Source organism: Solanum stenotomum, chromosome 10 (assembly GCF_019186545.1).
Source record: "Solanum stenotomum isolate F172 chromosome 10, ASM1918654v1, whole genome shotgun sequence".
Taxonomy (NCBI): domain Eukaryota; kingdom Viridiplantae; phylum Streptophyta; class Magnoliopsida; order Solanales; family Solanaceae; genus Solanum; species Solanum stenotomum.
In genome coordinates, this window is record NC_064291.1 from 1,462,004 (window position 1) to 1,473,790 (window position 11,787).

The 11,787-nt window shown below is 29.8% G+C and overlaps 2 protein-coding genes across 2 annotated transcripts in view; both read left to right on the top strand.

The window, feature by feature from the left end:
* The window catches only part of LOC125841589 (F-box protein SKIP31), a 10,272-nt gene extending 9,512 nt beyond the window's left edge, over nucleotides 1-760 (top strand). The window contains 1 exon segment of the mRNA XM_049520740.1: nucleotides 295-760. Within this exon segment, the coding sequence (XP_049376697.1) occupies nucleotides 295-365 (71 nt within the window). The 3' untranslated portion in view covers nucleotides 366-760.
* A 1,361-nt stretch (nucleotides 761-2,121) lies between these two features.
* LOC125841590 (glycine-rich protein A3-like) lies at nucleotides 2,122-4,918 on the top strand. Its single transcript, XM_049520741.1, has 3 exons — nucleotides 2,122-2,218; nucleotides 4,298-4,378; nucleotides 4,716-4,918. Exons 1-3 carry the CDS (start codon nucleotides 2,122-2,124, stop codon nucleotides 4,916-4,918), a joined length of 381 nt encoding a protein of 126 aa, XP_049376698.1.
* The last annotated feature ends 6,869 nt before the right edge of the window (nucleotides 4,919-11,787 follow it).

The following is an 11,787-nucleotide window of genomic DNA, read 5'->3' on the forward strand; positions in this document are numbered from 1 at the left end:
ATATGTTTTGAGGGTTGGCTTACACCTGATGCTTGTATAATGAGTCTCGAAAAACATCTAGTAGCATCTCACTACTTATGCTATATTTGCATCCATATAAATCATTATAATGAACTTTAGCCAATTTTTCCCTTTTGTTTGTTGAAATATAGGACCAACAACAAGCTGGTACGCAGACGAAGCAGAACCGTTCATGGGCTCGAGTCTTTTTGGTATGTTAGTTGTAATTCTGTCTTCTAGTTTATTAATCACTCAACTCCTTTTCACCTTCTTTTTCTGCTTATACTGCTTCAGCTCGAGCCTATTTACTGGGATATAACTGCAATGATGAGAAGGAACTGAAAGCTGCTTTGCGCTTTTGCTGATTTAACTTTTTATCGCCATTGAAGGCTGTGGTGGGTTGGTAAGGTTCCTTCCACCTTGAACTAGAGGTCTCAAACTCGAGTTTTGGAAACATGGAACGTCTTGGTAGGAGGCACTTTACTCCCCTCCTAGCGTGCCTTTCCAGCACGTTCGGGTTAGTCTGCTGGATTTTCTCCATGTTCAAAGATGGAATGATTACAGTTTAGTCTATCATGTAATTGTAGATTATATAATTTTATGTAGTATAGATTAATTAATTTAAGTTGTTACAAGGCTTATATAGTTTTGCACTTAATATTCTCCTGCATCTGGTTGTTGCTTTTCTCTAATGACCTATCATTAGAGAAAGAAACATAAAGTTTAATTTCTATTTATTATAAGGTATAGGCTTGAATTGTGGAGAGGTGTTCAAAACTCAAAGGTTGAAAATAGAAATAAAAGATTTATTTGGGGAACAAGTCAAAAGCCTATGTTATGTAATTAACATTAGAATTAATGAGGAAAAGAAGAAAACAAGGCTAGAAAATAGTATACATAACAAAGACAACAAAAGTCAATTTACTATGAAAAAGGTTGACCATAAATACTCTTTTGTAATAATAAATAGTTCTAGGTATAGGGTTAATTAACATTTTAGTGATAGTTGAGGTATAAAACTCAAAAAGTTGAAATTCTTTAATTGTATTTTTGACCCTTAACTCTATTCCGACAATAATATAGTTCTAAAAATATTTCAAACATTAACATGTTCCTATATAAAAGGACCAAAAACACACACTTCAATTAATAAAAGGTTAAATGCGTTTTTCACAAGGATTAAATTTGAATTCACCAAATAATTAAGAGATCAAAAGTGTCATTTAATTTTGCCTTCTAGGTAATATATTTATATAAAAATTTGAAAAACTAGAAATTCTAGAGGAGAAAAATATTGAACACCTCAATTAGTAGTAATTTATTGATTAATTAATAACGTCATATATGGTGTAATTAACACTTGGAAAATATTTAAAAGAGTAAAATGGCCTATAAATACTCATCCATATCCACTCTTGTCAAATTCTTCCTTCAATTAATTAATATACACTTTTTATTTTTATTTTTTTTATCTTCATAAGGAAATCTGTAAGGACCCTCTCCACTTCATGAATTTTTCTTATTTTCTTTATTTATTGTTAGTTTATATGAATTTTCGTCGGACTTCACCGGTGCAATTACATTGATTTCGTTGTTGTTGTGGTTAGTGTATATGAATTTTCGACGTTCGTATTTTTATTTTTTTTGTATAGTAAGCAATATAATGTTCTCGATTGTATGTTAGGAATTTTTTGTGACATTTGCTGGTTTTTTATTATGTTTGAAACTTTTCTTATTTAGGAATTTATTATGTAATCTCTAAATTTCATCAAGAATTGAGGGATCGTTTGGTCTTGAATTTGACCTTTGAGAATATTGTGATAATAAGAGTAATTAATATTCATTTGTCTTGTTACAATTCTTTCCCAATTCACTTGCTTAAACATATGTAACATATTAGTTTTAACAATTTCTAGCTAGAGTATAACTTTGTCACATGCAAAGAGGTCACATATATACATTACTTCATGCTATCTTTTAATTTTCACTTATTTGTTGGCCTACTTAGTGTTAGTATTGCAAGTGCAACAATTTGATTTCATGTGGTTCTTGATCAATTCTATGATATTGAAACTTAATTCCATTTTGCCTTTTTTTGACATTTCTAGGTACTTGTGAAGAATGGGAGGTGGAAAGGATAAACATGCACAATATCCTCCTGGAGGACAATATCCTCCCGGAGCACAGTATCCTCCCGGAGGGCAGTTTCCTCCTGGAGGTCAATATCCTCCAGCATCCGGAGGATACCCTCCTCAACAAGGGTATCCGCCACAAACACTACAAAAAAACCCTAATTGCCAACAAATTTTATTAACAACTTAAATTGGTTAGTATTCTACTAAGAAATTACCAACATATTTCTAACTGAATTATATTTTAAAACTTAGCAACAAAATTCTCACAGATTACCAATCAAAATCTTACTGACAAAGTATTTTAGTTGGTAAATATGGCGGGAAAAAATGGCGCCAAATTTAGCAACATTTTATCAATGGATTACCAACTGAAATATTACTAACGCACACCTTTTGTTGGTAATATTACCAACGAAGTATATATCGGTTGGTAAATATGACAAAAAAATGTTTATATAATTTATTAACATATTACCAATGAATTACTAACCAAACATTTACCAACAGCAAGATTGTGTTGCTAAATTTACCAACCAAATATAAATGTGTTGGTAAATTAGTAACAAAATGTAATTTGTTGGTAAACTTGCCAACCAATATCCAATTAGTTGAAAATTTTGCCGACGAATAAAGATTGTAGTTAGTAAATTACTAACATCATTAAAATAGTTGGTAATATACCAACATCCATTGGTAAAATTTACCAACATATTAATTATTAGTTGGTAATATTACATATGAATGTTTAGTTGAATAGTAACTATTACCAACTGTGATAAAATTTATTGGTAAATTATTAATTACTAACTTATATTTGAATAGTTGGTAAATTTATCAATTGAAGTTTAACTTTTAACTTTTGGTCAAAATTTGACTTTGCTTTACATTTTTTGTAAACGTGCTCTGATGAGAATTTTGTCAGCGTGATTAGCTTTGGAAGGTCATTTTTATGTCTAATAGGATGGTTGGTTCAGGTTTTGAGGCTTCCATTTTCAGTTTGTGCTGTTAGGCGTTTTAACTTTTAAATTTTGGCCAAAATTTAGATTTGGTCAATATTTTTGGTAAACGTGCTCAAATTAAATTTTTTGATATAATGATATGTGTCATATTGAGATTAATTTAACTTGTTATCATAGATTTTGCATTGTTTCATTCAAATATGATTTATAAAATTGATATTAGTATTTTTGGATTCATATCTGTGCTCTTAGATTTTTAAATGCAATAAATTAATAAATATTTTACTATTGGAAAATCATTCAGTTAATAATATTTTGAACATATTGTCAATCAATTACTAACCTAACATTGAACTTGAATGATATATTATCAACAAACTAACAATTAATTAGTAAATTTATTAGAAAACAAATAATCATACTAACGTATTTAAAATTTATTACCAACAAGGGTTGTGGTGGAGTGGTAAGTACTCTTACATCCTTAACCAAAGGTCTCATGTTCGATTCCCCTTTGGTACGGAGTCACCTTGAATGATATATTACCAACAAACTAACAATCAATTATTAAATTTATTAGAAAAACAAATAATCATACTAACGTATTTAAAATTTATTATCAACAAGGGTTGTGGTGAAGTGGTAATTACTGCATCATTCTTAACCAACAAGTCTCAGGTTCGATTCCCCTTGGGTACGGAGTCAGCTTTGTTAGGGAGCGCTTTACTCCCCAATGTGGGACTTCCCGACGTGAATCCGGATTTAGTCGGGCTCCGGTGTGGGGTACCGGACACCGGATGGGAAACCCAAAAAAAAAAAAGTATTTAAAATTTATTGGTAAATTACCAACAAAAATTTACTATAATTATCAACGTATTACCAACGGAATCGAATAATGAAGAAAAAAATTTACTAACTCCTTTTCGATTTGTTAGTAAAGGTACTAACGATATACTAATCAAAAATTAGTTGGTGAATTTACCAACGAAAATTTGAGGGCCGTGTTTCAAAATTTTGTAACAACATCTTTGAGTGTTTACCAACTAATTTTTGGTTGGTAAGTTTACCAACAAATTAAAATTGGTTGGTAATATTTACCGACAAGCCTTTTAGCAACAGATTAATATAAGTTGGCATTTGGTTGGTAACTCAATTTGCCAACCAATTTTTTTGTTGGTAACTGGGGTTCCTTTTGTAATGAAGGTTATCCTCCAACACAGGGATATCCTCCACAAGGGTATCCACAGACGGGTTATCCTGGTCAACCCGCTCCACACCATGCAGGTACCATTGCTTCATTACTTTTAGATGTGGCTTGATATACGATTATTGTAACAACACTTTTAAAAGACAAAAAAATGACAAAAGTAAAAGGTAAAAGAAGGAATATATAAAAGATAACAAGTGCTCACAATTACTTTCCTTTGTCTCAATTTAAGTGATCTTAGATTTGGTACAAAATTCAAGAAAAAATAAAAAAAGATTTCCGAAAATTGTGGGGTAAACACTTTTTTGACCATTTGTGTTTATTTCATTAAGGATAAGAAGGTAATTTTAACTTCTTTTCATTCAACTTGTCCATTAATCAAAGTTTAAATTCTGAATCTGTATCTGTAAGTAGCACATGGAATGATGGCGGGAGTAGCAGCGGCTGGAGCAGCCGCGTATGGTGCTCATCATATGGGACACGGCGGAGGTCATTACCCTGCACCAGGTACCGCTCATTATGGACATTATGATCATGGAAAGCATGGCAACGGGCATGGCAAGTTTAAGCAAGGAAAGGGGAAAGGCAAATACAAACAAGGCAAATTCAAGAAGTAACTAACTAGTCTAACTACTTCAACTTCATGATAGGCATGATAAGTGATGAGATAAGTTATCGTATATGATCCCGGGATAATTGATCCTGAGATAACTTGTTCACATCCAAACGACCCCATAGTTTCCCTCGTGTGACCAAAAGGTCTTACATATTTAAGCTCAGCCTATGAAAACAACCTCATATAGAAATGTAAAAGTAAGATTGCATATAGTATTTTGACATGTTAGTGTTGTGAGTAGAAAAAATTGTCAATTATGTCTTGAACTTGATTGAGAAAACCTTTCTTTTGTAGGTTTGTGACTTCTTGATGTATAGTTAGGGGATTCATTATTTTGTACCGTTCTTTTTTTTTCCATAGTGAAAAAAATTAAATCGATTTCTGTTTAGAGTTATGGTTTAACCGAACCTTATTAAATCTGTGTTAAATTTCTACTCTAATTTGCTTTCTATATGATTATGTGCTAGTTAATTAAACAATGATCTTTCTACCGCAAATATTTTATTGTTCTCTAAATTATTTGCTACTATAAAATCCAAAAAGTTATAATTCTACTTTCATACTATGAAATCTAGATGTTTCTTTTTGCCTAATTTCAATCTGAAGTTTCAACCACACATTTGTTGTTGATGCTAATTTAATCTCAAATAAACATCTATCATATTCACAAATCACAATCTACGCATAATTAATCAGCTATTAATTAAGCATTTGATATAACTGAAACTAAAAATGTTTTTAATCACATAACTAAGATAATTAAAATCGTATCGATTTATTAATCCGATGCAAGATCTTCTTACTATAAAATTTGTCATTTTTTTTAATGTTTGGGGATGAGGATAGGAGGGGGTGCACAAGTATATTATAAAAAAAAATTACTTCTTATATATAAAGATGTACATAACAAAGAAATATTTTTTATGATAACCAAGGACGGACAAATTGGTATTCGTCAGGTGTAGGATTAGGACCATAAGCCAAAAAAATACCAGAGTCCTTCATCAACCAATTGCAATAGTAATCTTTGAGCAGCTCACCATGATCTGAGCAAATGCCACCATGTTGTTTAAAGACATCAAAATTATTATGCTTTGAACCCCAGGAAAAGTAACAATAAAAAAGAGTAGTGCCCCAGAAATTCATATGGAATTTGAAATGATATAGATCACCCGGTTTAAGTGTTTGAATTCCAAGATCATCATCTTTAGATTTACAATGAATGTTGAGTAAAGGTGTATTTTCAGGGAGGTCACTCGTAAAACGTTGGAAAATTGTTGGATTTAAACGAATGGGAGAATTTGTTATTGGCTTAGCGTTGATGTTGATGAGTGATAAAATAAATAATGAAAGTAGAATTTTTGAGTAAGAGTAAAAATCCATTTTGAGAGACATGGTGTTTCAGAAATGCAAATGAAATTGGTTGCACTATTTATAAAATGATACAATAATTGATTCAACCAATATTAAAATTTGGATTTGGATTCTTCTAAAAATTGAGTCAATTTAGTTTCTTTCAAGAAAAATATGTGTAATCTGATAAGTACTACTTTAATTAGTAAAATTACTTGAATTGACTTTTATCATTTAAAAGGAGTTTTATTTTGAAAAAATTAAATAAAACTATTCATTGAGTCAAACCTCTTTATTTAAAAGGATCCAATCAACATTTATTATATAAAATATGGTCGGTCAACATTCTTCTTAGCAAAGTTGACCAACATAGGTTGTGATGCACTGGTGGGAGTGCTTCATCTTTAACCAGAGGTCTCGGGTTCGAGCCTTGGGTATGGAGAAAATCCTGTTGGGAGCGTCACCTCCGAATGAGCCCTGCAGAGCGCGATTCGAATTTAGTCGGAGCTCCAATGTGGGCTCCGAACACCGGGTGGAAAACCAAAAAAAAAAGTGTAGGTAAATGTGAATTGTTTTGAGTATAATATTTTAAATCGTGAGAGCACAAATCTAAATTTTGAAACTATTTAGAAGATATTTTAGTTAATCAGCTCGTTCAACAATATAAATTGTTGTAATGTATAAATAGTGTTTATGAATGTATATACATCTCTAATAAATAATTATATATCATATATACTATTTATACAATATCGATACATTACATAATTATTTATACAATATTGACACAATACACAACTGTTTTTTTATATCGATACATTGCATATTCATATAATTATTTTGTTGAATTTTTTATTACTTGCACAATTGTGTAAGAAGCCCTTTTGGTTTAGCTGCAAGGTTCTAGATGTAAAGTAACACCCGTGGGCAACACATGTTTGCTGCACACCTAACACATGTTTTGAGTGATTAACATATTAAAAGACTCGAAATATAAAGAGGAGCTCAAAGGCGGAGTCACCCTTTTCCAAGGGGTGTCAAGATATATATATATATATATATAAGTATTGATACCTTTTAGAATAAGTTGAAAGTTTACTTTAATGATTAAGAAGTTGTGAAAATTCCTTGAGGTTGCGAGTTCAAGCCCAATGTACTAGGCTCATAATACTTATTTTTACGACAAACACTGACACCCTTTAATGAAAATTCTGACATAACTAAAATTAAAACTGTTAGAGAACGTTTAAGCTGAATTTCGACAAAGATGAATTGTACATTATAATATATAAATATTGTATAGACAATGTTTATTAATATATATACATATTGAATACATAACGATATATAGTATTTACACAATTATGTAATTATTTTAGTAGTTTTTCATTTTTGAGGCTCATCCCTCTTGGCACCCTTTCTGGATGGTGGTTAAAGGGGTGAGTGCTCTTTTAGGTGTATTAAATCTAGTTTATTATAATATTAGTGAATTTGTCTGCGCTTCGCGCAATGAATAATTATTTAATAAATTTGTTATTAATTAAAAAATTGAAACTTCTTTTTACTACTATAGTTCTTTTAAGAAATTTTAAATATTATAAAATATTAAAAAATGATTAATTGTTCTAATTTTCGTTCATCACCTAAATATACATGAATATGTTTTAACCAAAATAAACTATCAATAACAAAAATTGTATTTGATAAAAAATAACATGATGACTTTCATACAAAGTGTGATTTGTAATAAAATTAAAACTCGATATTTAGATGAGTCGAAAACATTATTAAAAATGTAAATGATAACTATTTATTGAGTTCTTCTTTCATCCATATGTTAAAGCCTTTTCAAATGCTAAATAATGTGCTCTTTATTTTCGTTATCATTAAACCTCTTAGATAACATACTTACAGTATAACATAAGAAATAAATAAAGTATCAATATGCCCACATCTTTTTCTATTGTCCACCTGACGTTCGATAAATAAAAATAAAGTACAAATTTTATTTTATTTTATCATTTTTTTTTTTGTTCTTCACTTTATTTTTAGTTTTGTTATTTATTTCTGCAGTCAACAAATCAATTATTAATAGCAATTCTTATTGACATCACTATTAACACAGACATTTATTACATCACATAATACTCTCCTTTTCATTTAATTTTGTAATTTTTTTTTTGAAAGTGCTAAATGTTGCGTATACATTTTTGTTTTTGGAATCAAATGATTATTTATGTGTAACATTATTTGTGTGAGTAAATTATGCACAAAAATTAAAACGATCTTGATTAGTAATAAGTTTTTTTACATTTGATATTTACCAATTTATTAGTTATGATAAAACTTGATGAAGAAAAGAGAAACTTGTTCGAACCTCAACACATGTTAGTGCTTCTGTTTCAGGTGATTCAATAACATACAAACAATTGCTAAAGTATAAAATTATGAAATTATGATGTAATAAAAAGATGGCTAAACAAGTGTCCAAATATTAATTGAATCTCTTGTAACAACTAAAATTAAACTTAATTCAAAAAATAACTTTAAAAGTTATAAAATAACTATTGGCTTGAACGTCTTCAATGAAATAAAAATGTTTGTTATTAATGTATCCTTCTTGAAAGATCTTATTGCATCGCTACATTATATCCATTATAAATAATATAATAAGTTTGATTCCCATTCAACTTGTTAATTCATCAAACTTATCTTTAAAATGAATCAACAATTTTAAAAAATAAAATCAAAACATACTATAACATAACCAGAGTTAATAAAATTAATAATCTAAAATAGTGAGTGAATATGGACGGTAAACACATGAATAAAAAAATAAATGTTGAACCAAGAATAATATATAATCAAGAAATAGCTAAAAATAAAATAAAATAAATTATGTGCATGTATCTAGCTGTGATGACAATTCACTTCTGCAATAAGAAAATACAGCTTCAAGAAATATTTTTCACTAAATAAATATATATAGGCAAAAAAGAAATAAAATGAAATTGAAAATTTATAATCCAAATATAAAAGTTACATCGAAAAGATAAATAAGCCATTAGAATAAAAAGAAGAATGATCACATTTCTCAATATGATGAAAATCCATAACCTTTGGATATAACTACATTACCTTCTAAAGACCATTTTTGTTTTTTTTCCTATGTATTTTCTCTCTTTTGCTTAAAGTTAAAGAACTAAAACTTTCAACTCAAAATGGAGGAAATTTGATGAAAGAACAATTGGATGTTTCACAATTAAGAAATTTATTTTTATAATGTCACGCCTAATTAAATGAAAAACCGTTACATGCTCACAATTAAAAAGATATTTATTCTTATTAATAATATAACTTATAGGGGCATATATAACATTATAAGAATAGGAAAATATAGGGTAGTTGAAATGTGAAAGGTTGTAGTATTAAAAAAATATTTATGAGGTTTGTTTAATGGGGTAATTTTTATTTTTTTATTTTGCAGATTTTTCAGACCAAAAAATTGAGAAAAAAAAGAAGATAAATGTCATTCTTGGCCAAAGAGAGGTGCCACCTCACTTTTCTAACATCTAGCTTTATATTATATATAAATTTTATAAAAAAAAAATTTAAAATGAAAAAAAGATAAGACCACATAAAATAGATTTAATGTAGTATCATATTTATAGTCGTTCTCATTCACATAATATCAAATATAGATGAAAAGCTTTGAAATATAGAAATCGAGATAACAAATAGGAATAAGTATAAGAGTCTTCTAGATCAGGCGACCTTAATGTTACAAAAGAGCTATTTAATATAGAGTTAATAGTTAAAAAATAAAATCGTAAACTTGACATACTTTATTAAAAATGCACACCTAAACTATGTGAAATCTTAATTACCTCCTCAAATATGGTTTTTTTGGAACTATTTACCACCTTAAACTATGAAAAGTCTTAATTAAAACTTACCTCCTAATATGCCACGTGACATAAAAAAAAATTACTCCTTTCAATTTATATGACTTACTTTCCTGTTTAGTCAATTTTAGAAAGAATGACGCATTTCTATATTTAGTAAAAAATTTAATTTTCGATGACACATCTATATTTAGTAAAAAAATTAATCTTCGTTCTTATTTATATGATGTAGTTTGACTTGACATAAAGTTTAAGAAATATGTGGTCTAAAATAAGTTATAATATCTGTATGGTTAAAATTCATTTTATTAAAAATAAAATAAAAAATTTAAAGTTAATTTTTTACTAAATATAAAAATATGTCATTCTTTTTGGAATTGAATAAAAAGAAATGAGTCAATATAAATTAGGGAAGAAGGACAAATATACCCTCGAACTATCGTTAATGGTATATAAATACCCTTCGTTATACTTTCTGTTCATTAGTGCCCCTGCCGTCCAAAAATCAGTGCACATTTGTCCCTCACACTAACGGAAGAATTATTTGGTACACGTGGTGCAATCCTACGGCTCAACCCGATTTGACCAATTATTTAACCCAAAATTCGAATACCCACCCATTACCCATTTAACACACCCGATACACCCATTACCCACACAAATAATCTATCTAAAAAAGTAAAGAAAAATTCGGCGGACGACGACGACAATAAAGTTCTCTCTACTACCCATAGATCTGACAGAAGAGTAAAAATCCACATCATTTTCAGCAGTATCAGAGAAAAACTTGATATTCCCACAACTCTATCTCAAATTTCGTCCATGTAACGGCGGCAACGTACGGAACACCGGCAAGTTCATTTTTCTCGAAGAAGGAGCATAGCTATTCTGCATGTTATGTGTTTCAACCCCACCATGTGAGTTGGCAAGAGTACCCAAATAGAGAAACTCGGAACTAGTCTGAAACAGTCTTTAAAGCTTATGAATATCATTATTAGCATCATTCTTAGCACCATCCCGACTCAGCCCATTTGCTATTACTATCAGATCTTTGAGTTTTCTGGTCACTTTGTTTCCNCGGACGACGACGACAATAAAGTTCTCTCTACTACCCATAGATCGGACATAAAAGTAAAAATCCACATCATTTTCAGCAGTATCGGAGAAAAACCTGATATTCCCACAACTCTGTCTCAAATTCCGTCCATGTAACGGCGGCAACGTACGGAACACCGGCAAGTTCATTTTTCTCGAAAAAGGAGCATAGCTATTCTGCGTGTTATGTGTTTCAACACCACCATGTGAGTTGGCAAGAGTACCCAAATAGAGAAACTCGGAACTAGTCTGAAACAGTCTTTAAAGCTTATGAATATCATTATTAGCATCATTCTTAGCACCATCCCGACTCAGCCCATTTGCTATTACTATCAGATCTTTGAGTTTTCTGGTCACTTTGTTTCCTTCGCTTTCGTATATGTAAAAAGATAGCAATAGATAGAACAATGACATCAACAACAACAGAGATAATAACAGTGACAATGAATTTAGTTGAAACGGGATTAGATTTGGAGGTATTTGGGAGGATAATAGAAGAGACATTTTTAGGAACAAA

Excerpts from the sequence above, each read along its gene's own strand:
- LOC125841590 (XM_049520741.1), top strand. The coding sequence starts at position 2,122 with ATGGGAGGTGGAAAGGATAAACATGCACAATATCCTCCTGGAGGACAA. Across the intron at positions 2,219-4,297 it reads AGGGCAGTTTCCTCCTGGAG|GTTATCCTCCAACACAGGGA; the intron begins GTCAATATCCTC and ends TTTGTAATGAAG. Across the intron at positions 4,379-4,715 it reads ACCCGCTCCACACCATGCAG|CACATGGAATGATGGCGGGA; the intron begins GTACCATTGCTT and ends ATCTGTAAGTAG.